The sequence below is a fragment of the Temnothorax americanus genome, unplaced genomic scaffold, assembly GCF_048541705.1.
Source record: "Temnothorax americanus isolate GAGA-0224 unplaced genomic scaffold, ASM4854170v1 Scaffold18, whole genome shotgun sequence".
Taxonomy (NCBI): Eukaryota; Metazoa; Arthropoda; class Insecta; order Hymenoptera; family Formicidae; genus Temnothorax; species Temnothorax americanus.
This window is the reverse complement of record NW_027509318.1, coordinates 170523-198263: the sequence shown is the minus strand read 5'-3', so window position 1 is coordinate 198263 and position 27741 is coordinate 170523. Positions and strand designations below refer to the sequence as shown.

The window sequence follows — 27741 nt, the reverse complement described above, 5'->3', positions numbered from 1 at the left end:
TTCTCAAGATGTGTGTGTGCGTGTGCGTGTGTGTGTGTGTGCGCGTGTGCGCGTGTGCGCGTGTGCGCGTGTGCGTGTGCGTGCGTGCGTGCGTGCGTGCGTGCGTGCGTGTGTGCGTGCGTGCGTGCGTGCGTGTGTGTGTGTGTGTGTGTGTGTGTGTGTGTGTGTGTGTGTGTGTGTGTGTGTGTGTGTGTGTGTGTGTGTGTGTGTGTGTGTGTGTGTGTGCGCGCGCGCGCGCGCGCGCGCGTGCGTGTTTTTGTCCCAATCGCTTTTGTATTTCATGAGTCATACATTTTTGCTAATCACATTTTAGTTTGTTTTTTTCCTTATATTTTATATTACATTTTTCGACTTTTTGTGATTAATCAGTTTTTGCCAGTTATGAAGGATTCCCTCAACGTACACTTGTTGCACGTTTTTTCTTCCATAAACAATAATAATTATATGTCGTGCGATTATACGTATATACTACCAATTAACCTGATTAAGCTTTTTGCTGTTTACGTAACAATCAACGCGGAAAGAAACAATCGTAACTGGTATTAATGAGTCATTTGTTTAACATTGTAACTTTGATATAAGTTTTCGATAGATTTAAAAACAAATAGATCTAGGATCATACAACTTTAGTTATATCTAAATAATAAATTGTAAATTTATGTGAATAAAATATGGTAATATTATACAAAAATATAAAAAAATGGATATAATTATTTAAGATAAGCGATAAGAATTTTTTAATAGATTTAATAATATTTCGGATCTTTTCAAAAAACCTAAACGCGCACTTTGTTCTTTTTTATTTTAACTCAAGTCAATCTTGCTCATTAATATCTTAAAAGTTACGAGTGTTTGGAAAACATCAATATAGTGATATGTATCGCTTATTATTTTTCAACAATATCCGTCGATCCCAATTCTTATAATGTATCTACATATCTTGTACTTAAATAATACTGATTTTTGAATACTTGATTTTTAATACTATATATATATACAAATAAAAGACTATTTCTTTCGCGCAACCGAGATGGTTCGCTGTTATAAACAATATTCTTACATGAATGATTTGCTTTTCTTATACATAATAATTCACAATTATAATAGTACAATTATCACATTACAAGTTATTGAGGACAATATTCTTATTTTGCATCTATAATAATTTTGAGATATATTATAAATTTTACGCACCGATATAGATATAGATACGTAATTGACTTTTATCGCGCGATTAAGAAATCGCGACTCTTTATAGTGCCGATGAAAAGTATGATAAAAGTATATTATCCTCATTATGATGGACAATGATGAATGAAGGAACAACATAAGTATAAACGAGAAATAATTATATTAATTTATCGTTTGTTCGACTTTTTCTCTCAAATGTATTCGTAGCCCTCGCTATAAAGTTACTTTGATACCTGGAGGCATGTATGCGTCGTTTGAATGCATTCGAAAATTGCATTTTCCAGCATATCGAGTAGTTTAATTTAACCTTTTTGCGACATTATTATTGTTATTGTTATTATTATTATTACATCGTAATTTCTCGTCTCTCATTAAAAAAAGAGAGTAATTTCTATTAAATAATTAAATTCTTGTTAGTGGAAATTACAATATAGAGATAATGATGTGTTTAATGTGTTTAAAATCTTGCATATAAGTTTACTGATGAGTGATAATATGAATTATATAATACACATTAATATTGTACATTAAATCTATCAGTCTGCACGCGTTCGTACATTCTAAACATTTCGCGTACGCTTAGTTCTACATGTAGGTACACAACATATATCGTGACGAGAGGGAGAGTGAGAAAGAGAGTTTTTTGGCTTTAAACACTCTGCGACAAAGTTTTTAATATAAAAAGGTGTTGCAAAAGTATTAGAAACTATTGTGCAGACGATCCTGAATACACGAAAGTTCATCTTATTCTCTTGATATACATTGCATATCTCAATTCAAGATTAATAATTCAGAAAATAATCAACAAGATCGACCGTACGTTCTTTTGTCGTTCACTTCCGTAATTCAATAATATGCAAATAATTTTTGCATATTATCCAGTATCGAAGATCGTATGCAACCATTACGATCGTGGCGTATATCAAGAGATACGGCAGTTTAACGTAATCTCTTTTTATGTTAATTGTTTTTTCATTTCCTTCCTCATCGCTCGTCTCGCTGAGCTCATCGCCGAGCGAATAACTCGCGTTGAGTCGGCGTTATACGCTTGACTTATACTACTTGAAAAGGAAGTAGGCATTCTCTCGCCTGCTTCGACTCGAGAAGTTACGCCGGTATATTACGGTAGTGAGTAAGTCGCACGTGAAATGTAATCGCGGTCGAATGAACGACGAGGAAACGGAGGAACGTGAGAGAAAGGGGAAAGGCATGCAGGAAGAGCCCAGAAATTACGGATATCGCGTGATTCCCTTTGGAATTCGTAATTTTTCATCTGGCAAAGACAACGCCGCAACAACGACGACGTGACGAGACGTAACGAGTTATGTTTGTAGTTATATCGCGAGCACGACGATCAAAGGACGACGTTCGATCGTGCATGCCTTTTCGATTTTATCCTTAACTTTTTAGTTTCTTCAGTTCTAGTATCTTGGTTCTGCGCAGCGATCGAAATTGGTGATAAAACTCACTCCGCATTAAATTCTCCCATTTACGAGGTGTCGTGTAAGTATCTATCGATAGAGATCGATCGGATCCTGGCAGAAGGATGGTTGTATATCATTTGCTGCTGAAAAGCGGATTTTCGGGGAATCCTTTGAGTGGGTAGACCGGATGGTCCTCGGACATATATGTAAAGCACCGGGCTACGCAAGATCGTCTTTGGGCTCTTCTTCGTGTGCTTCTTCTTCTTGTTGCTATCCCACTTGGATGAGGTAATCTTGAGATTCTGAAAGACCCGTCGTAGAGTTTCCGTGGTGGAGGACCTCTTGAGAGAGTCGCTGTCGCTGCTGCTATGCGCATCCGAAGGACTGGAGGAGTACGATAAGCGCGAAACACCACCACGAGGTAGACTCCTGACGTCCTTGGGAGGGCTCCAGGTGCGTTCCGACGATCTTTGCACGCTAGTGCTAAGCTGCTCTTGCGATCGCGTCGGTCGTCCTCGCAGCCGCTCCGGATAGCATTGTGTTCTCGGAGACCTGCTGGATCTGCACAATCGTTCAGCGCTGCCAGGCCACAACAGATGTTCTTTGCTTCCGGTACTGTCAGTGCTGCACTTGTCGTCACCGATATCACCCATCACCGACGTTCTACCTCGATGATGATGATGATGATGATGATATCGATGATGATGCTGTCGGTGATTGTTCAAATCATCCACGGTCAGCTGCGTGGACTCCTCCATATCATTTGACATTTGACTCGTGACACTTGAAATCACACGGTTCTACAACGGTAACGCAACGAGATATCCAAAGGACGAAGATGGATACCGTGGCGGCCGGGTAACACTATTACGTGTCTATTACGTGAACCGTTGCATATATTTGTCCTTTCGGATTTTGTGGATGTATGTAGATTCTAGATGTATATATCCACGCGGATTTATGTAGCGGGTGTTATCGTTGCGCCGCGCGCGTACTTGCCGCGCGTGGACCAAAAGTGGATCCCAGTTGTCTGTCCAACTTTCATACACGGAAATGGACACCTGTTACTCCGCGATACTTCTAGGTCTTTTGGCAACACCAGACTATATTTATTACTCCACTGTATTTATCTTTTTTGTCTGATCGATCGATCGCTCGATCGTTTCTTCTCGTCAGGACGATTTGCTCTCACGAGATTAAACTGAGCCCAATGCGCTCGACGCGCGATCTTTTATACCCTCGCAGCTGAACGCGGGAACACGCGCATGCCCCGCCGTCCACGTGAGAGTACGTGTGCGACCGCGACCGAGGATATCGCGAGGGGGTTGTGGGAAGCTGCAATGTGCATCGAGCTGCACAGCGGTAATGGAAACGAGACACCGCCACCGATAAAAGTCTTGGTTTAGTCTTCGAATCGAAGACTCTGCGTCGACAATTTAAAAAAGGACGGTATATAGCGATTAGCAATAATTAACACGTGACATCGTAGTGACCGAGATATATATGTCCGATCTTTCGCGATTACATTTAAACTTGTCAATATATAAAATACATTGTCAGTGGAAATCAACTTGATTTTGACAAATAAATCTGACATATTCCTATTCGATTTTAGCAAGTTTACACGAGAGAGATACATGCGTGCGTGACGTTTTCTTTTAAATTAATTTAAATATTTTTGTCCGAACAAAATATCTTTTATTTAGATATTATATATCTTTTAACAAATTTTTTAAGGAGTGCGCAATATTTAATATTCTCTGTCTCTCTTGATTGTATTATATTAATTAAACATAAACTATCTCTTTTTTCGCTATGTGCCTCGTAAGTCGTCGATCGATTCTCTTCTGGTAATATTATCGATTATTTACTAATATAATTACATCTCATGCGGTCGCGCATTGCAGTTTTTAACATTTCATCGCTAGATGATTCCGATTATTAATGGAATGTCGGACATCGGATAATTTTGACTTGGCAATAAGTTGAAAATCAAGATGGTCAAGCTGAAATAAACTTAAAATTAGGATTATTTATATAACCATAGATTATTATGCGTGATGCCTCTCTCCCTTTCTCTTCTCATTTTCCTATATTTATATAATTCTAGATTATATATAAAAATATGTAAGATTTAATTCATTAAGAAAAATAAAACTCAGCTTAATATATTTTAAAAAAAATGGTATATGATTATACATATTACTTTTGTAACTGGAAACGTAGATTATTTTCAAAATTATAAATTTAAAAAAAAATTTTTAAACTAATTTTCTTGAAAACGGGATCTCGAATATAAAACTGGCTACAAATGAAGGATTAGTTCTAAAACAAATTATTTTATAGACTTATTGTCTCGACGGTGATTACGGCCGCTATTTACCTGCAATTATGCCCAATTATCCAACGTGAAAATTTTGGTCGTGTCTAGTAAATGGTACGTTAAACGAGATTTACGGTACCATTACGGTCGCTAATGCATACGGGTTGATGCATATATACGTTTCGTCGACGTCACGGCATGAGAACATCGAGCTCAATACAAGTCGAATCGAAGGTATCGAAAACAATGGGGGGAGGGAGGGAGAGAAGTAAAGCAGATCCGCCGCGTCGCGTCTCGCGTCCCCCATTTACTTGATTCACCCAATTCACCCCGTCTCGTCCGTGCCTCTGCCTAACGCTACAGAGGCTACAAGCTACAGGTTGCAAGCTGCAAGCTGCAGCGCCTGCAGCCTGCAGCCATCTAGCCAGCCAACCAGTCGCGTCTCGCGTCTGGTCGCTCGTGGTCGGAACGAACGCTGCGTGGTTGAACCTGGGAGCTGGGAGTTCATCGACCTTCCGTTCCATCCCGATGTCCCAATGTCCCGATGTCCAGCGATGATGACGCGATCGTTACGTCACCTCGCCATAACGACGAGCCAGTCCTCTCTCGACCACGCACGCTCGACGGGAAACTGGAACTTTGACCTGCAATCGGGTCGACAAACAGATGACCCTGGATGACCCTATGGCACTCCTTCTCTTTCGCTCTTCTCCTTCCGCCTCGCGCCTAGGAGAAACGTAAAATCACTTCACCCTTTTTCGTGCGCTCTATCGTATTATATTTTAAATGCAGGGAAAATTTCTTAATGTTTGGATTCATATATCAATCTCTCTGATCCAGATTCTATATACGTATCGATGCACTAGTACACATGTATATGGTAGCGCGTCAATCTGCTCTCTCGTGTTAATTTTCCGATGAAATGTCATGCGTGACGTGTCCTTCCATCCCCCCTTAAGCGTTCTCTACATAATTAAGATAGACTTTTTTTATGAAAATCAAATAGATATAGATTTCAAACACAATTTTCGAGAAACATTTTTTTCAATAACGTCTTGTAACGATCAATGGTACAAAGTATGCATTTTTGCAATGCATTTGACAATGAACAATTTTAGTATGCCATTGAATAATAGATTTACGAGGCAAACGGCTTGAGAAATACATTATTCATTCGTTAACACGCTTGAAAGATCAAAGATCATAAAAATTATGAAAAGAATTTTAAGTTGTGAAAAAAGAGCGAGAATCTCGAGTTTGGAGTCGTCTGTAATTCCTCAAAAATCACTCCTGTTACGCGGGAAGCATGATGAGCAAAAAAGTTGCAGTAGGCTCCCGCGCTCCGACCATCAATAGCAGCGTGCACTAATTGTGTTTTTCATTGGCAGAACTAGTGCGCACTACTCCGTGCACATTTAAAAAAAGCCGTTGTATACTGATTTAATCTCTAATACTTAAAGTAAAATGCAAATATATTGACTGATAAAATACCCAATACATATTTTACTAAATAGTAAAATAAAGAATATTGAGGATTTCGTGACTTAACCCGTTTATATTAAACATACCCTTTACGTTGATTTGTGTACGACGGCTTTAATGTGCACATCAGTGCGCACTGAGTGCGCATCAGTTCTGAATCGTTCTCGTTTAGAATACCTCCGTCGACTTCCTTGCCCAACATGCTATTCTGATATACTTTTGCTGATTTAAACGGAGTTTTCGACACCGAGAATCGCCATTTTCGCCTATAATAGCATATCTCATCCTAATACGTACTTTAAATTATTTTTATGATCCGTTGTGCATCTCCATGATAAGTGATCAAATTCTTCTAATTGTTTAATTTTAACTTAACACTAAAATATAAAATTTCGTTTATTACTATTATTATATTTTTAAATTATATTTGTTTAATTGTTAAATTACTATACAAGTAATTGACGCGTATGCGGTATACGCAAAACGTTTCAACTCATTTCCCACATTGATCACGACACCGTAGTAAATTGAGAAAACCCGTAATTATTATTATATATATATATATATATGCATGTATTTTTCTCGGAACAGCAAGATATACATATAACTTACATTACTTTGCTAAAAAATTTCTAATTATTTAATAGAAATTAACAATTAGCGTTGTGACAACGTATATTTTTTCTGAGACTCGTTTAGTATATACATCAGGGCGACGGCATTCGTACCTCCTTTCTCTCGTTGTCTAATAGCTTTATGCGGCAATATACTGAAACTTTTTATCGTTTAATCTTGTTCGAGAGACCATGCCTCACATTAAAGGACGCATAACAATGATAAGATGAACGTATTTCTTGGGATTTAGTTTCGTGTCGTCCGTCGCATTTCGGACCGTCTTCCCGCCGAGCGTCGCCGAGCGCGATATCTAAACAAATCTCGATAAATACATTCACCTTATCATTGCTAATCCTTTAATGCGAAGTATGCTCTCTCGAACAAGAAAGAATTCTTAAAAAATGACGTTACGTTAACTTTGTCATAGAGATGATTCAAAAAGGACTGTTTAGTTTATACTCTGCGCTATTGGAATATCTGGATTTTGTTACTAACACGTACGTCCTTACGCTTATTTAACATGATAAAGCGCGCGCGTGCCGTAAAGATCGGGCGCCAAATGATTTCTGACTTTCATAAAACCTTTATATATCTCTCGGCAACCGTAAATAATAGAAAGATGATTAAAAAAAGTACTTTGTATTTTATATACTTTGCCCTATATTGGTATTACTCAAAATTATATTACTCGCAATTGTGTACTTTTGTTTGGATGATAATTTCATCCCAGTTACGTCGCAGGGCCACTTTGATAAACTTGGTTGATTTAAAGCGAACTCCAGAGATCTTTTGTTTCAAGATAGGGCACCCGAAAAAGTCTATCCGGGTTCAAATCCAGCGAGTTTGGTGCAGGCCAAACGTCCTTTTGTGTATCGAGAGAGATATTTGATTCTGAGATTATGATTTTCTCTTAGATATAATATTATTGTATATATGTGTATATCGATGTAAGAAAGTTTCGCGTTGAAAAGAGTTAAAAATCTTTCTGAAGGGTTCCACGACGGCTGTTTAACACGACATGGGAAAGACTTACAATTAGATCGGCGAGTTGTACCGTCGCGTCGGCGTCGTCTGTTGAATACGATTTATTCGCGACGTTTGAAGCGATCGTATCATTCGTATCGATTCGATTTCAATATATAGCGAGGCGAAAACGTGACCGATAGCTGGCGCGTGATGAAAAACGCCACGTATTATATCTTGCTGCGTTATATATCGCAAACTTGACACCTCGGTATCAAAAGAGAAGAGTAAACTTGAAAGGAAAATTCATAAATATATAACTAACAAGCACGTGTCAACGGCAATGCGATATGCGATTTTCTAAAGAAAATCTAAAATTTGCGTATAACCGATGTTCGATATAGCTTTAATAGAATAGCCAAGAGTAATATATATATATATATATATATATATATATATATATATATGTATGTGTATATATATAATTAATAAAATATATATAATAAGATATAAAACTACCGATTTCAAGCAAATATTCCATATAAAATAACGCCTCTGTCGAATCTTTATAAAGGCATTTCAAAGCATTCTCATAAAACACGAAATACGTATAATATTAATTTTATTCTGACCGTATAGTATCCAAAGTCGATTATTGAAAGAGTTATTTCAATTCTGCTTGAACTGAGTTTCAAAGGAGTCGAGTGAAACAAATGGAAAAGGATTGAATAGAGAGATGTAACGTTATAGAATCACAATATATTACTTTCTGTAACATTAAATTATACAATTATCGTCTTATCGTCATCCATTGTAATTTATTAATAGTAACATTATATATATTATGTATAATTATAATTGTATTATTATTATTATTATTATAAATCGGCAATGCATAATAATCAACATTGTCATAATTTCTTTACATCATGTTAAACCGGATCCGGATCGAGTGGACGAGCACGAACAAACATGAATGAGCAACGTATACTTTGACGGAGATGAACAGTGCGGCGTAGCGATATTGACCATTCGTTTACCTCATATTAAAGTCGCTCATTTGTGGTTGTCCATTCTCGCTTCCTCGCTTCGCCTAAAATTCTAAATCCAACTTTATACACATGAACAGAAAGATACGATCGATGTTGGATTGAGAATCAGAAGCTTTTGCGGAACAAAAGGAAATATCGTCCATAAATAGATTTTCTATTGTGTTTCTGAAAAGAGTGTATAACATTATTATTATTATTATACAACATCATTATAGGCACAATCGTTGTCGCTTATATATATATATATATATATATATATATATACACATATATATATACACATATATATATATATTTCAGCGTCAACGCTTTATAATTATTTCATTATTTGAGTAATTACGATAACGCGCGCGACTCATAGTCTTTGGATGGTAAACAAACGATAGGAAAAAGGATATAGGAAAAGAGATGTGCGTATTGCCGAGCGCGAACGAGGAAGAAGTTTATCCATCGTTATATATAATTATCTTAACGATTTAATTGCTTTGCAATGTGTCATGTCATTGTACTTTCAATTACGAACCCGCAACTGCGCGATGCTTCTAAACAATACGATTATTCGTGCAAAAATTGACAATTGGTGTCATTTTATCAAGTTTAAGCGCTCTAGTAAGTATCAGTTGATTGTAGCCGGTGAGTGGTGACCGTAAATCTCTATCGTCTAATGTATGGCTGACAAATCCACAGGGAGACTACACTTGAAATATGTATGTGCGTATACGTATTTCTTTCTAATTTTACTATGTTCTTGATATAGAATAGTAAAGTAATTGAAATTTCTCCCATTTATGGTGACGAATATTGAAGATATATATTATGTACCTATATAAAAATACATGTTTTTTTATCAATTATTTTATCTCTGTCTCTTTCTCTCTCGCGCGCGCGCGTATTGTGACATATATTAAATTAATAAAATAAAAATGTCATGTGTTAAATAATTATGTTATATTAGATATATCTTCAATATTAATTCTCCGCGCGAATAAAAAAATTTTAATAAATGCAGTAGATGTGTATAGAGTTACTTAACTCTCTGTATCTCTCCCATTCTAAACTCAAAAAGTTTTACTCGCCCGTGGATACAACTCGCGCGTGAAACGGAGTGTCTCGTCATCATATAAATCTGCTTACAGTACCTATATTTCACAGCCTGTACATGTATATACAGGAAAAATTGAATTCGAATTTGATTCGATTTATATATAATATGATTGTTTTATGTTTTATGCGTATTTTTTGATGTACGTACCTATATTGTATGCGTATGCGTATGCGTATTAGAGATTAACAAATTAACGATCGACGCGATATGATCGCATTTGTATAATTGCCGCTTTCTATTTAGCACCATTCGTTCGCTGACTATACGAAACTCGTCAGTGGGGTTTGCTAGCAATTAGTTGTGATTACACAGAACATTGTCAGTGAAATTGCGACGCTGCGTGTACATTGTTTAGAATGTTAATTATACAAAAATACAATAAGGGAAATAATTCATGTTTGCTTTCATCGTTAAACTTTTTGCCAAAAATTAGTTTCTAACAATAAGATCACATTTCTATGTGTAAATACATCGCTATATATAATATACGTTTCTGTTTGCATTTTGATTGCATTTTGTACTCCGACGATGTTCGTTATAGAGAGAGATATATAAATCTAAGCATATAACTCACACATCATAGTAATTTAATGTTTTTCTGGTGCGTTTTACGTTATTTTTTTCTCTTAATTCGTATATAAGTAATAGAAAATTGTTGAGACTCTAAAGATTTATATACATATGTATTGTTTATGCATATGGATTTACCATATATATTTTTCGCGTCCATTTATCCAGGTTTCCTCACACACATTTTGCAATTATATTAATAATTTAAAAAAATGCACTAAAATGGAAAGAGTTTGAATATTATTTACAATAGATTGCAAATAATGTGTTATTAATAATCGAGTATATCTTGATATATTCCTAACATATTTTAAAAGAGTTGGATAGCTTTATCTTTTCTTATATGAATAAATGTGTAAAAAATATATATCGTTGTTACACCGTAAGCTGGTGTTGGATATATTTCTTGAAAAGAAAAATTTCTAACACCACTCGTTAAATTACACCATAGACTCTTACTTATGTATTCAAATATGTACTTGGATCTGCAATGTATTCGCATTTATCTACGTACATTTGATAGAATTTTTATTGAGATGACTTGACTTCCATCGTCGCGTGAACGCGGTAATCCAAAATAATACAACCTCGTCGTTTTCTGATAATGCGTAAATCGCGTAAACACGCGTTTTTGCATTAAGGCAAAATTATATACAGATACGGATAAAAAATGTTTGTGCTAAATGTAAGTGAAAGTTAAACAAATGTGGAAGAGTTGACTGTAATAACCTGATGCATTTTTGCCATTTTTTGCTATACCGTGTCCGCTACTGTTATTACGACTAATATTAATCTCATAGTTATTACTATCAGAAGGATTGTTATCGTGATTATATTTTTACTGTTTATCATTAATATCGTTATTTTATTAATTATTATTTTACGCAGTCATTGGTATACACGCCACATACCGCCGCATGACGCGCATCCTGCAAACAATAGAGTTTTAATTCATCCATTGTTTGCAGAATACACTTCCATATATGCATACAAATGTATACACATTTCCGTTGTAAATCGCATGATTTTTACACTTGTTGCTTATATAATTTTACATACTCTTTTAGTATATCTTATCCAAGTATTTATACTATATTTTATCGCGTTTTTTTTTTTGGTTATTTTAATAACACTTTTTCCCGGACGAAATTAGATGCTGCTCAATGATCAATGATGAAATGCAAGCTTACATCACTATCATTGTTGGGACAATAAGGCAGCAGAGAGAGAGAGAGAGAGAGAGAGAGAGAGAGAGAGAGAGAGAGAGAGAGAGAGAGAGAGATGACGGAGGTGTTTGAAGACGTGACGATCATGCAAAAGATCACTGAATTAAAGCACAGTAGAAATGGTAATTAATTCTGCAAAATTTGACTTTTGTACTCTAAAGATATAAGAGAATTTTAATTTTGCAGAATAAATACTTATCTTCTCTTAACACGTTTGTAATTTACTTACTTTTTTCAAAATAATAATTTTACAAGATAATAATTTGTAGGACATTTTCTAATTAAATTAAGTTGAATTCAAACTTTATTTGCATTAAGATCTAATTCCGTTCGTGTGAATGTAAACGTCCATTTTTTTGTATAAAACAACTGATGTATTTGCAGAATATTGACTTTGCAGAATATATGTAGCTTAAATTATCTCCTCCGTCTCGGAAATAGAAGAACTAAAATGTGAAAGGCATGAACTTTTAGAAATGGATTATAATCATCGTTGTCTTATTTTGTCTATGTTAAAAAATAAGTCGCATGTCCAAAATGTAATCGCGCGTGTAACACGCGTGTCCGCGAACACAGTTATCGCGAACACAGAAGCATAGAAGGCTTTCGTTCGAGTGGCGGAATCTTGACGCACATCCTAAAAATCATAAATATTAATGGGTAAGATTGCCCTTCGAATTCTGAATCAGATAAGGAAAGTAGACACACACACACACACACACACACACGCGCACACACACACACACACACACACACACACACACATATATATATATATATATATATATATATATATATATATATATGCGTTCATCATGCTTCATCGACAATAACGTCTTCAAAAAGGTACTTTTCAATTAATCTCGGTAATATGCGACTAGAATATGTAAATCGAGAAACCCGACTATAAAGAATAGGAACAAGCAGATAATTATGCATTTTCACAAGCAGATTATTGAACACGTGAGGTGTATCGGTCAATCTATTGGGAACAGGCACTTCCTCATGCGCGATACTATTAGCAAAAATGCACTCATTTCTAAACTCCGAGAGTCTTACCTATCCTATTCGCTCAGTACTGGCAGTAAGGACCTTACGCGAGAAAAGTTGTATTAGGGCATGTTTCGTAAGATTAAATAATAAATGTGACCATATTCGTAATAAAGAGCTTGAAAATCTTTTGAGATTTTAATTGCAAATGTAATAAGACTCTACAGTTTTCATTAGAACTTGAGAATATTTATAGCTTAATATTTAAATTTTAAAACGATATTGTTAAGGTATTGTTTAGGATACTCACAACTCGATGCTTTGGATAGTGGATGTGGGACACGTCGTGTCGACTTTCACATGACAATGTTTGTGACACTTCATCTGACAGTCTCTGCATTCGTAGCCTTGCTTACCGAGCCTTCGTGCGAGGGTTCTTTTACACACCTCGCAAACTATTCCTCTATAAACAAAGGAAATCGGGCTATTGTATTTCGTATATCGATCGTTATCGATATTATTATACTCTGTCGGAAAATATTGTTTTATTGGCAAGATAATAATGTATATACATATATAAAACTCACCCCGCCATGTGTTTAGCGATAAACGTATGATCGTTAAATATGTGCAACTTTGTCCCCTTTTTCCTCCACTTACTTTTCTGCGCGAGGGAAAGTGGTACGAGGTAGTGTCTAAAATTATAGCAAGAGGAACGACATAACATGAAATAGTGTGTAAAGATATCACGTCTCCTTCTAAAAATACAAAAAGAGAGAGAAGAGGGAATGACTTACTTCTTAATACCGTTCTCCAGAGTCTCAAGAACGAGCGTGGAAGCTTCGTTGACGTACGTTCTCGTGGATGTTCCGCTTATACCCGAGGCTTCGCTCAAACTCGATCGTCTCGATTGTTCTGGTACCGATAAATGAGCTAAAAGGAGAAACAATTTGTATTAAATATATGCTAACGTTTTCAAATGCAGATAAAAGAACGAAAAAATAACTTGAAGCGCAAGAACGAATAAATTATCCACTAATAAATTAAACACAACTGATACTAAAAAAACCTATATTACCCCGTATCGTAAGTATATATATATATTATACATACATTTTATCGTAGTGTTAAGTACAAGACGTCTGTAACGAATTGTGACGAATTGTAAACGATCTCAATTGTTGAGAAGATAAATAATCGGATTTTTTTTAGTTTAAATTATTATAATTAATTTTACTGAATCCGTAAATTGAGATCTAGAAATAACGCAATTTTCTTTCAAATTTATTAACGCTCATCGTTTATATTATCGACTTTACCTATTTAAAAACAAAGTTTCCGCACTACGTTCTTTCTTGCTAACAATAAGATACTTACCAAAGTCGAGTACCGTGAGAGTTACACACATGTGAGCAAGACAGAGAGTGTGCATTTAAATGAGTACATACAATACAATACAATACAATACGATACAATCGAGAAATGACTAAAATCTTAAAGTTAATGTGATAAACTAGTAATCTGATCGATCAATAGATCTCTTGTATACGGATTTATGTCAATTGCAATCAAGCAAATTGCATTTCTTAAGTACACGTGCAATAGATATGAAACACGCGATCATTAAAAACTATATGTCGCTACAGACGTGACACAATTAATTTAATTTACAAGAAAGAACACCGAAGAGTACTGAAACGGTACTAAAATCTTACCAGAGCCAGGATCGCGAGCTCTGTCGGCGGATATGGATCTCGAATGAGCATCTTCATGATTGATCTCTCCTTCAGGACCCACTGATCTACTTCTCGTCTTGGATCGACTCAGTCGCTTCTTTATGGTACCAAAGAAATCGCGTCGTTTTCTTCGTGTTCTTCCTCTCTCTGTGTAAAATAAATGTTGTTTATTACATTTCATAAATTATAGCAAGAATAAATGATGAATTCGTGATATGGATACAATATTATAAGCGTAGATGAAATTGTCTAATTTTAAAATTATAATTTATAATTTTAGTTTAATTTTTCTGGGTTGGGATTTCAACGCTACAACAGTCTTACCTTCTGAATTGGAGGAATTAGGCGTGCTTTCTGGTCCCGAAATAGCATTGACATCTTTTGCTCCGTGCTGCAAAGAGATCGTATTAAAAAATTATACAAGGTGCAAGATTTATTTCTTGTTGTACCCTCCCCCACCCCCCCCCTCGCCAACTCCCATCATGAAATTTCGTTTATTAAGACGAGAACGGTATTACAAATTCACTTGCCTCCGGGAATATCTCTTGCCAGTTTCCATTCTCCATCAGAGTGACCTGTTACACATTAGTAAATACACAGCACTCAACCACGTTAATACTTTCATGAAACAGAAAAAAGATACTTGATGTTAAAATAAATTGAAATGCAATTCTGAATAACAACACTTCGAACGAATGACAAACGCTTTAAATTTGCTCCTCAATCTTTGCTTCAGCGTACCAGATGTCTGTCTTAAGTTGCATCACGTTGAAAGAACTATCCCTGAGGTTTATTTATTTTTTCGTATTATGAGCGAAAAACGATTATTCCGATCACACAAAATGCAAACAATCAACATGTGTTTCTTACCTTAACAATCTGTCGCTCCGGTTGCTGCAAGAAAAATCAAATAAAAATCATGCTTTAGTATAAATCACAATAATCGTAAAGATTATATTTGTCAGAGATGAACAGTAATTTTATTAAAGCAAATAATTTTTGAAAAATTGAAAAATTTTTTATTTTATGTACATATATATATATGCAAATTATTCTGCGGAATCTCTCATTCAGAAACTTTAAACTTTTACTCTACTCGTTTTCATACAAATTCACCTCTAACTTTTTTAGTTATTCGTAACTTTATTTCACACAAGTGTTACATTAATATTCGTGCAATAAAAAGTACTTTTAATTGTTTCACAAGCTTACCCTTTGCTGACTGTGTACGATCAACGTCCCCTTGTTACCATTTGTTTGCCCGCTTTTATATGGTGAATCCACAACGTTGCCATTCGTTAAGTAGTCTGCAAAAATATTTTTTAAATGAAATTTCGTGCAAAACGTAATCTATTTGATAAAATTTACGACTTTCTCTCTCTCTCTCTCTCTCTCTCTCTCTCTCTCTATCCCTATAAAAGCGTTGATCATTTTAAATGCCAAAACATTATTATTTATTTATCTAACTTATACAGAATGTTCCATATTTCAGATTCCTATCTGAAGAAATTTGAGGGAATTTTTGAATTTTTATTAACTTTTCTCAATAAAAATTACATATCATTAGTCGTGGAAATATGAACGACTTAAAGCTTAGAAAATAATGGAGGCAGACTAAAACATGTATAGTATGTATATGAAACTTTGGACACTCTGTACATTTAATCTGTATATTTAATTAATTCTTGCTTAAATAAATAATTTTTGGTTGCATTCGGGTGACGCTTGAGGGCTTTATCCACGATACTGTGAATGAGAAATGCGAATTTAATTGTTCTCATGCCAACTATATCCGGAGCGAATCGGAGAAACGGTTTCGACGTGCGATGAACGATGCATAATTTAAACAAATGCGTTAACATACTAAGGGGTTCAAACCGGTTCTAGTGATGAGAAACAGAGGGTTGCCTTTATACAAGGACAGGTCAAGAAGTCACTAATATATACTAATGAAAGAAAAAGTCAATCGGATGTAGACACACTTCAACGCCTGATAAGTAATCGGTAATTACCCCCTTCCGACTGTGCGGCAGAGTCGTACAAGATAAGTGTACTGTTACCGTTGTTGTAGTTCAGACTATTGCTGCTGATGACATTTGTTTGGCTGTAGGAACGGGTCGGCGAGACTGGCTTTATCGTCTCCTTGACTTTATAAGGCTTGGTCCCAATTTGTGGCACCTCCGCACCCTCGATGAACAGAAACTGAAATATATAAACGACTTAACAGCACGAAACTAACAAATCAACACGTACTAGACAATAAACTATTATATATTAAAAGTATAATTTATTTGTTAAGACATTTCGAATATCTGAAGTAATTCGTGAAAATTTGATAGATGTATCAAACATTTAACAGAAGAAAAATGATTTCAGAACTTTTCAGTTTTCACATTTATTGAAAAATATCTCAATTTTTTCCTTGAAAATATTTTATTAGAGAAATATTTTATTCCGGAAATACCGTGTTTTTGAGAGATATCAAGTAGATAAAAAATTAATAAGAACGAGATTACCTCCACCGTGAGAGTGCCTGTAATGTCATCTTCCTCGTATGGTCGTGCTTGAAGAGGTATGATCTGCCGCTGGCTCGGATTCGCGAGGAGTTCCTCGACACCTACGATTCCTAGCCCCAAGAATCGTTGACTTTTGTTGACACGATCGAACACCTCTAATAACACCTCGCTCGTGTTGTGGCTTATGTCGCTGCAAATATATATGGAAGTTTATATATAGCCGCTTTAATCGCGCAACCACATAAATTTTCCATTTGGACAATTACAATAAAAACGCTTCATCCCACAGCGGATTTTTGGTATCTCTCTTTATAGAGGTTTGATTCTTTTGCGGGGGTTCATCCAACTCCACGACGCAGTAAGGCTCCACGGCTCCTTGCTGACCACCGAGGTCGATAGCTTTCACAACTTTCACGAGCAAACGTCTCTCGCCAGGCATATATTGTATTGGTGCTGACGAGGGTGCGGTATGTCCTTGAAGGCGTTGATGCGGTGGCTGCGGAACCATCGAATTCGAGGCGTTCTGCGAGCAAAGTCGTCATAGTGAGAGCGTGCGCATGATGATAATAGCACGTGATAATTTTCAAGTGAAGCGTTATACTGTCAACAATAATCCTATTTCTGAGAAAGGTAAATTATATATTTTCAAAACTCTACTATAAATCTTGTAGCGCAATATAAATCTTGTTGAACAAAGTGGCAAGAAAAATTTACACACGCACTTACAAATAAATAAATACTTGCAATTAGTTATTTAATCTCATCAACAATATCTCTCAATCGCTTTAGTATATCAACAACTTACTACACCGTCGTAATGTATAGGATATAAGAAGCCTGGCTGAGGAGGCGGCTCTCTCCATAATCGAGGACACGTGGGATATTGAGAAAGATTGAGGTGAACGTTGATGCCTCGCAAGGCACCCACCACAATTTCCGACACCACTTCTTGCAACTGGCTTTCATCCAAGTCTTTCTTTATTGTGCCCACCGCTGCCAGAGAGATTTTCACCTATGATACGGGGAGAATAGTAGATAATATTGTTTCATTAAATGTGTTTCCCCTACCGCAACTATTTATTTTTTGTCAGATAAAATGCTACAAAATTGATAAAAAATATTTATCGTTCTTCTTCTCTATGTCTATTGGTCTATCGATATATCTACAAGACGACGAAGACTTAGACTATATACGTATATGCGTATATGTATATAAACACGATGTATTGTCGCGATCCAGAACGAGTAGCAAATAGCTGTGATTGCACAACGACGGGACGGAAGTTTCCGCGTGTTGCATCACAGCATCACAGGAAATCCGCCGATGCCGATAACAATGTTGCACGCACAGCACGCACCTCTGGCCAGCCGTCGCATTTCAAATCGATCAGCAGCTTCTCGGTGATGCAGACGACGTTGAGGCGAGCGCGGAAACGATTGACATTGACCCGATAGTGATTAACCTCCACCTTATCCCCTCGTTGCCGAAATGCTTTCAGTTGCAAAGCTGGAGTAGCCTCGCAGTCGCATGTGATAGTCTAAACATACGAGAGAAGAAGTTATTTCTTAACCTTTAGGGCTGGTTGTTCCAACGTTCCAACCTATTATCCTTCCATGTGTCTATCCTTCTTTAATTTGAAAGAAAAACAAAGACACATAACCGGCCCTTAGTGATTAATCGCTAATTATCTATAATATCTAAATATTAAATTACTAATCTAACATCTAAAATCTAAATATTTAATAATTGATTTAAAACACTGAAGCTTCAGAAAACAAAAATAGTTATATACGAATATATGATATATAAGATTTTTTTATATTATGGCTTTTGTTCAATAAAAACGTTGATTCTTGATCCTTGATCCTGTCAAATTTAAAAGTTGAGAGAGAGAGAGAGAGAGAGAGAGAGAGAGAGTGATGAAATTAAAAGAAAATTGGTATCTTGACGAAATTCCAAGTACGAAAGGCTAGTGAGAGGTTAGAACGGGACGTCTACGTACCACATCGTCCTTTGAATCGCATTCGCAGAAAATATTTGACAAGGTTGGCGGATAAGTCTCTGGAAGTACGCGAACAAATTCGACGCCGACTCCGTGCTGAAACATATAAATGTCTAATTGCGACACACCGGAAAAACATCTGCGTCACGCTCTTTATAATACGCGTGATAATTATCTCGTTGCCGTCTTTTTTATCCGAGACGCAATCGTAAATCGTACAATTGTTTGCATATGCAGAATAAGAACTAGGAATAATCTGTCCGTTGGCATTATATTAATTGTTAAATTTATACATACATAATATATATATATATATATATATATATATATATATATATTTATGTACGATATTGATCCAGAATAAATAACGGGTATATCAAATAAGCTAACTTTTAGACATATAATCGTACATAAAATATTAATCAATTATAATTATTATGCACATCATATTTAGTTATTAATTAAATTGCATACATTTCACCCATTTCACCCTCGTTGACTCCAGAAGATTCATCCAGGAAGATTAATTCAATTAATTCAATTTCACCATAATAACCGCATCACAAAATATCGTCGTCTTTGTCAAAATTATATTATCCTTTACCCTAGCTTTGGTCATTCAACTATATTTTAATTCTTTCTTCTTAAATGATAATTTCTTTTATCAAAATCTGTACATTATGATTTTATGATGTGTGTGTGCATTAATGTTATATCTTAAAAAATTTCAAGTTACATCGTTATGTACGTACGACGAACGTTAATTAAGCCAAGCTGGAATTGGCTTTGACGCTCAAAGAAATTAAAGTTATTCCAGCGAAGTGATGCCATCGCCGTGGCGCGCCGCGGCCGGTTACGTCACGCTACACGTGGCGACTGGCAACTGGCAAGGACAGCGCCGAACCGTAACGCTTTTTTATATATTACTTACTACTGACCTTTGACGTAACACGTAACGTTTACCTTGATCCATGTAAATGACAACGCGAGCCATTCGCGACTATCGCGTCTCCGCAAGAAAAGGAAAGAATCACGCGCGACCGGTTACCGGTTCTAACGCAAGATACGCGAGTATATTAATTATGATACTTTGCCGTAATTTATAGAGACCAATTGTTAGAGAACATGGAATTTTGGCATTTGGCACTCGTGTTGGCACTTGACGACAGCTTTTAATTACTTTTAGTTTATTTATACATTTAATTCGTTAATTTACTTATCGACGGTAAGAGTTAATGTCGAAAAAATGACTGATCTTGAAGTAAAGATAACGGAAGTTCATAATGTTCGTAATGTTTAATCGTAATTATTCGCAAAGCGAATAGATGCGAATAGGTGACTCAATTAATGTGAATGAAATAATTGAGAATACGCCAAATTTTTGCAATTCAATAATAACGCTTACAATTTCTTATCTCGAATCTTGAGATAGTAGCAAAATCTAGAAAAGCACCGGCCCATACCTAATTTGACAAAGCACATATATATTAGATAGTCTAATTTTAATTGACTGATCGATTGTCACAAACGCGGAAGAATTGAATACGATCAATTTTGTCAAGATGTCGCATGTACTATTATAATTGAAAGGAGAATGAAAACGGTAAAACTTTCAACTTTGTTACAACTTGGCGTCATATACATATGTATATACCTAATAATAAGATGAGACATCAGACATCAGACGTATCTTGTGCTCCGCCCGCGCCCGAGCGTTCGACCTATTCGAGAGACTATATCGCATGACGCATATATTCCCTTTTCTCTTTTCGTGTATCTCGTCTTATCGCGACGCGAGAATGACGAATCGTGCAAAGTTCCATGTTCCATGTGAATTTCATGGAACACGTCGCGGTCGTGTGTAAATGTTTGTTTTATGATCGAGTCGAATATATTCTATAGAATTGGAAACGAGCATAATCGTCGCAATTATTAATTTAAAAAAATTACCAGCTTCCGCTCCTTGTGATTCAAAATTTAACATCTTAAAATTCGTTAGTTTTACTACACTTTATGGAGGTGTGACGAATGAAAGAGTTTAAATCGCTTAAAACAATGAGAATCTGCAACGTTCTCCGTTCTCCCTTTCTCTTTCTCACCTCGTCGGTGGAGCCAGCGGTGAAATCGTTGAGAGAAACTACCCAAGTGGCCAAGAGCTCGTTGAGAATGACGAGGTCGTGATGAAGCCACACGATCAGTTCGTTGACCCAACGCACGGCCTCGGCATCCGCGCCAGTCGCGGTCGGGAGATGCAGGGCTCGGGAACTTCGAGACGGGCTGACGAGGGCACCGGAGGTCTTCCGGGTCAGACGTTTCCTGATCGGCGGCGTGGGCGGCACGTAGCCTCCCGGTGATGGTGATCTCGCACCTGCTACCATACCGGCACTGGCACCGACACTACCACCACCACTACCACCACCAGTAGCGTTAACGGCACCACCGCCGCCGCCGCCACCACCACCGACACTAACGGTACCACCGCCGCCACCTGCACCACCGGTAACAGCCCTCGCGAGCGATGACGAGGACGGTGACACCGATTTCGACTTGTCGAACAGTTTTCCAACGATGGTACCAGCGACACCCGTCGTCACGACACTCTCGTCGTGACGGGCATGACCATCCTTGCCAAGCTGCAGCGACGACGACGACGACGACGATGACGACAATGATGATGAGGCGACGGCGGCGGCGGCGGCGGCGGCGACAGCAGTGGTGGCGGTGAGCTCGTTTAGCACAAAACGATTGTACACGTATTTGCCAACGCACAACACCACCAGACCGAACAACATCCAGCCGAATATCAGCATCGACAGGGTATCCATGGTCGTTTCACCAGTCGAGTCGAAACTGCATATCAGATCGTCCACCCGCTCGGCCAAGTCGGCCATATTGCCCCATCGTTCTGCCAACCAAGTCCAATTGGATTCCAAAAACATTCTTTTCTATTTTCACCCGCGAGCAACCGCGGCCCCACCACTGCTCTACACTTGGCTATTAATACGCCGTACATATACCTTGGGTTCTCCCAGCCACGCTACACGGCACTGGCAGCCGTAAGCCGTATAATGTTCCTCCACGTCGTCGTCGTCGTCGCCGGTCGCCCGTCGGTCGTCGTCTACTCGTCTACTCACGTGTCTATAGCGTGCGCTGCGTCCGTCCGTTTTCGCTTCCAAGATCCGCAACCTTCTATCCAATTCTATCAGGCCTACTCGGCCATCGGTCTCGAGGTCACGCGCTTTCTTCATCACCTCTTTCCATTGCAACGTTTGGCTGGTCCAGCCATTTGCGCCACAAGCATTAGCATTGGGGTTGTCGTCCTCGGAGTTGGCCTCGGAGTCCGCGGAGACCTCCAACTATTCGATCGAGATCAAAGTTGAGAACTTTCGAGCGGCACGCTCTTTTCAAGGTCTCTCGCCATCGAGAGAGCTTGGTAACAATTTCTTTATTAACATATCACTGATAAAGCCGTGGTATTTCCTACGTGCTAGTCGCTACCTGTCTGTGTCTATAAAAAGTATAAAGCACAGTCTCTCGTTCCGAGAGATCAGAAGCTAGGCGTATACCCTAGTTAGGATGCGTCTATAGCTTCTGATCTTTGGCGCGATGCACCATGTCTTTGAGATAGCGGAGGAGATTTCAAGTTAAATCTTTGTTACACTGAGACAATGAGATTAATTAAAATAATACGTTTTGCGTGCCATGTAATAAGAGTAATAAGAGTTACGTACATCTTTTTTTCTTTTATTCTTTGTCGAGATATAGGATTAAGCTGCAAGAAGAACATTCGATAGATTAAATCTCGCAATCAGGTGCCATGACAGGATACGGTATAGCTGCAAAATAGAAAACTCGATTCGACATCGACTGATAACATGTCTACGGATAATGTCTAATGTCACGCAAGTTATCGCATTGGAGAATTCGCACAAGTTTCATCTGTGCACGGAGGCGCGGAGCTTTGCTTCTGAAATCGAGTTATCGAGTAATCGAGTTTGCTTTCACTGCAGATTGAAGATTATTTTTCATTCCTTATCTATACATTATTAATATTTTAATTCTCTCATCTTATTAATATATTTTTAATCCTATGAATATTTTAATTTATCTGGTTCTGAAAAAGAAAATGTAAATGCTTAATGGTTGAGTGAAAAGTTGAAAAGAACAAAAACAAAAGTCTCGTTACAATTGTATTATGTTCCACAGCGTGATTAACGACAAATATTTTTAGCCGGCTATCGGGCTACCGTTGTATCGTTCGTTGCGGATTAAGCGATAACAGGTAATGGACAAATGGACGCAACAACGAGAATTGTTCGCCAACAACCTTGGCGATGTCTTATCACTTGACTGTCATAATTTTCCCTCACTCGAGAGATAGATTAGAAATTATAGGGAATGCGCGCATTTTGCGTAAACAGCAAAAGACTATTGATCGTTATACATACGAGAAGAAGGAATCCTCGTTGTTGTTGCTCGTCGCTGGAGAGAGAAAGATTTAAATACAATCTCGAGTCGGCGATCAATAGATTCAATAGTCGAGATCGACGGGATCAATGGGACGGGTCAGCCATGAAGAGGGCAATGACTAATGAGAGTTCAATCGGAGCCGCCAAAAGCGAACAAGTAACGAACAAAATGACGAAAAGATTTAGAGAAACGAAAATCTTTCGCAAAACCGTCTTTATATTTTATATGTTTTTCCGTACAAATATAAATATAAATATAAATATATAAATGTATGAAAAAGATAAATAAAGAGATAAGACAAGATATAAAAAATAAGAGAAGAAACTATTTTATTAGTATTTATCTTCATACACATAAGACACGTAAAAGCAGGGCATATAGGTATTTAAGATTTATTATTGTAAGATCAAAGTTATTTAATTTGGAAATGGATGTTGAAAGCGATTGACTCCTTCAGCCGGTCAGCCTCTGTCTCCACCTCTTCTAATCCTTATCGTTAGATTTGTTAGTGCCTAATGCATAGTGCTGTTTAGTGACGTTTAAGACGATTGTTAATTCTTTCTTACTAACGACAAGTCGAATGACGACTTACGAATGACGTGACCCATCACATTCACCGTTCGATAAACGACCTTAAAAGCGATATCGCTCGAAACTTGAAACCTGATGAATGTATGCCTTACTCCAAGTGCCGTTAGCCGTTACACTTTCGCTTAACCGCCTACCGGGCTTACAGCTGCAGCATATAGAAAGTGCGCGCGTTCGATTTCTGTAGCGGTCATCGCACACTCATTTCAGGTCAAGTTTCGGCAATCGACCGATTCGCTCTATTTTGACTATTTTCTTATCTACGTCACTTTTGGATTCGTTAACTTGGTAATATCAACTTTACATTACTATATCTGCAAGCGGTATCTCATTTTACGATACGTTGAGGAATCTTAATGACAAATTTGTTGCACGCGTGACGCGTGAGTCGATCAAGATATCTCGATCAGAGAAAATGTCAACGCTCCGAAAAGTGACGTATGTACATTACTTTTTATGCACGATGAAAGAACGGATCAACGTAGATATATATACGTTACATGCCCACACATAGTCCACGTTAACTCAAAATAATTTTTACTGGAAATAAGCAAAAAAATTTAAAATTAATATAAGTAAAATAAAAAAAATTATCATAGTAAATTTTATAATATCTAAATGAAAACTGTTGTGTGTGCATCGTAGTCATCAAGTTCGTTTACTTTCTAAAAATCGTGGAAAGAATGAATTATACAATCAGAGATTTATTTCCTAATTTTTATTTATAAAATATCCAGTTTTCCGAAATTGATTATCATATATTTTAATTTATTTAATACTTTTATTATCGTGTGTGTGTGGAAAAAAACTATCTTCGTTATTTTGGTAAATCTAGATTTTCGAAAGGTGCGGTTTATTGATTTAATCGCGCGACCCGATTACGCGACGATTGATCAATTTCAAGAACAAGTCTAAAGATTTGGGCACCAAAACGATTTCCACGTTTATTAAGCAATTTAATTGGTAACCGCAACCGCAAGCAATTAGCAATAGCGAGTGGTGAGTCGTATATGCAATGCGTATTCTCGCGTCGCGCACATTTCCACATTTTTCATAACAACTCCAAATATGATACTATAGCAATGGGTATTGATTAATCTGATTGTGAGGATAGACGACTTTAGTTACGCGAACCAACGGAGATTGGGATGCCTTCGATTTCTCGCGCGTTCCTCTGACGTTATGTTAATTATCGTCAATTGCTTTAGACGATAATTGAATAATTGGATCGTGGAAAGATTAATCGACGCGAAAGCGTCAAAGCAGTATCGCTCTTGAAATGCGTTTGAACCCGTAGCCGCCGCAGGGTCACGCTGTCACGTCGTCACGGCGCATTGCGTCTTGTGGATTTTGCAACGGCCTAAAGTCTAAATAAATCAGATCCTCGAACAGCGAGCAATTTGGAAAACGAAAGAGAAGTTAACGGGGTACAACCATTTTATTTCCTTTGGTATGATAATGTCTCTCACTGTATATATCTTAATCAAATCTATCGCGCGGTGTCAGATAATTTCAATACTCACTCACTCGCTTATTAATCGCGAATTTAAGGTAGATCAATATAATCGTGTAATTAATTAACAATCAATTATACGCACTATCGATCGCACAGATTCGCGACACGCTCGAACGCGGCGTGTCTTATTCACATTTCGCACTTTATTCCACTCGAGAACGATAACGACAACAATGACGAGTGTGATAACAACGATGACGCTTACGGCCTACCTCCTCGCGGAAAATGGACGCTTCGCTCAACGCCGGCGTCGCAGGTCGCAGCGGCCCGGCTCGACGGTCCGCGGCAGTCTGACTACTTTGACTGTCGGAGTGTCGGACTTTCGACTTTCGATTAATCGGTCGACTCGGAGGGGCAATCCCCCGCCAGAATCCGACGTCTGCGTTGGGTTTCGAGCATCCCTACGACCTACGACCCCACCGAGCCCATCACCACCAGCGGACCAGCCACTTCTCGCGATTTTTCCCATACCCTGCGGGACAAGATTAGGGACTCTTGGGGGTGAAAAAAATATCATTTACTCGGTGCACTCTACATCTCCAAGTATATAAGGAATATTATATCAATATCACGTTGTAACACCTATAGGTATCTTTATTCAACTATATTCTTTATATTCTTTCAAATTTCCACCTTTTCCGCCGCGAGTCAAGTTTCGCATTAAAAACGGGTCGACTTGCCTATGGACATAGAGTATCTTTAGAATTGTTGTCATACACTTACAATTAGTGGAATATATATATGAGCTTTAAATACAAATTGAAAATTTTTCGTCCCAATTGTGAATTGAAATTTTAACTTGTGCAATGTACTCAGAAGTAGATGTTCGCACAAACGACGCCGACGCGACGTGCATCCTCGCATGGCAAATGGCAATAAGCCTTGACTTTGTATAGGATAATTCAAAATTATGCGTGTCACATCAACGAGAAATGCAATAGCCGCCAATCCAAATTGAAAAATCAAGTGCCTCTCTGTGTGTACTACCAAAAACCAAAAGAAGAAAGACCCATTAATTACGCTACTTGCGCAATATTATCATCTTATTTAAAAAATTACTTTCGATATACAAATCAAATGTATCTCAGAATTAGAAATCTGAGCCGATCATAAGTCTAATCGTTTAATGCATCTTTGGAAATGTAAATCCAAGTGGTTTATTTCTTTTTTTCATCCTGACAGTGTTCCTGACACTCCTGACACTCCTGACACTCTCTTTTCTACATCTTTAGTCTAAAAAATCCCAAGCGTCCAAGTTTTTGATTCGCCCTATATGTCGAGCGGCGAGCCAGTTGTGGTCCCACGTCCCATATCGATCCGCTGCGCAGCGCACCACCTCACCCCTCACCCGGCCTCATCGTCCTCACCTCGCCACTTCATCACCGCCTCACCCAGCGACCTCGCGACGAGTCATCCGCCGCTACCTTGACAATTGACATATGTATGTGAATAAGATCCGTTCTTTTAAGCTACATCGTTTCGTTATGTATATTATTACACGCGTTTAGGGTTTCAAACAAAATAATAAAGATATCCTCGGACTAGATGTTTTATACTTATAGTTAGAGGCAAAAGAAAGAAAAAGAATTAAAATATTTTCTGCAAAAGAATGTAGAGATTACAGAGAGAAAGAAATAGTTTCACTGTAGAAGCGTGTAATGCCAAAAATTATTTTAAAAAAAATTCAAGTTTTTAGGACATTACCTTCGTTGTTTATTAAATTTTATTAATTTTGTTCTTTGTAGATTTAGGTCTTGAGATGGTTGTGTGTGAATACTGAATTAGAATCTGATCATAAGTTGCATGGTCTTTAAATAATGACTATCAGAGACTATCACATATATATATATATATGTCACGATATAAATTACGAAAAATTACATCAATGTAAATAATCATGTAATCGAAAAAGATATGTATGTATACAGTATGTGGACTACGTGCCGAAGATTGAGTTAGCACGTGCCGATG

The 27741-nt window shown here is 37.3% G+C and overlaps 2 protein-coding genes across 11 annotated transcripts; both read right to left on the bottom strand.

The window, feature by feature from the left end:
• Window positions 1-96: 96 nt before the first annotated feature.
• LOC143896261 (uncharacterized) lies at window positions 97-8385 on the bottom strand. Its single transcript, XM_077403979.1, is given in 2 exon segments — window positions 97-2750; window positions 2753-8385. Coding segments are annotated over 2 exon segments (681 nt in total). The 5' UTR covers window positions 3386-8385; the 3' UTR covers window positions 97-2702.
• A 352-nt stretch (window positions 8386-8737) lies between these two features.
• LOC143896333 (uncharacterized) lies at window positions 8738-26121 on the bottom strand. 10 transcript variants are annotated; one of them, XM_077404136.1, is made up of 18 exons: window positions 25983-26121; window positions 21296-22552; window positions 19197-19292; window positions 18552-18731; window positions 17999-18205; window positions 17460-17716; window positions 17194-17383; window positions 16690-16879; window positions 15890-15984; window positions 15548-15571; window positions 15208-15252; window positions 15002-15068; window positions 14657-14824; window positions 13739-13874; window positions 13529-13636; window positions 13252-13404; window positions 13011-13043; window positions 8738-12588 (listed from the first exon to the last, which is right to left on the bottom strand). In XM_077404136.1, exons 2-17 carry the CDS (start codon window positions 22133-22135, stop codon window positions 13016-13018), a joined length of 2784 nt encoding a protein of 927 aa, XP_077260262.1. In that variant the 5' UTR covers window positions 22136-22552; window positions 25983-26121; the 3' UTR covers window positions 8738-12588; window positions 13011-13015. The 10 variants fall into 10 exon arrangements, with proteins under 10 accessions (XP_077260262.1, XP_077260265.1, XP_077260260.1 ...); XM_077404139.1 differs by lacking the exon at window positions 13011-13043 and having other exon boundaries at window positions 21296-22101; window positions 22214-22552; XM_077404134.1 differs by lacking the exon at window positions 13011-13043 and adding an exon at window positions 22928-22968 and having other exon boundaries at window positions 25983-26107.
• Between the last annotated feature and the right edge of the window lie 1620 nt (window positions 26122-27741).

Coding starts and splice junctions, on each gene's coding strand:
- LOC143896333 (XM_077404133.1), bottom strand. CDS start 22,135: ATGTTTTTGGAATCCAATTGGACTTGGTTGGCAGAACGATGGGGCAAT. Junction 15,069..15,207: donor GGCAAGAGATATTCCCGGAG/GCAAGTGAATTT, acceptor ATCTCTTTGCAG/CACGGAGCAAAAGATGTCAA. Junction 13,875..14,656: donor AGCTCGCGATCCTGGCTCTG/GTAAGATTTTAG, acceptor TTCTCCTTTTAG/CTCATTTATCGGTACCAGAA.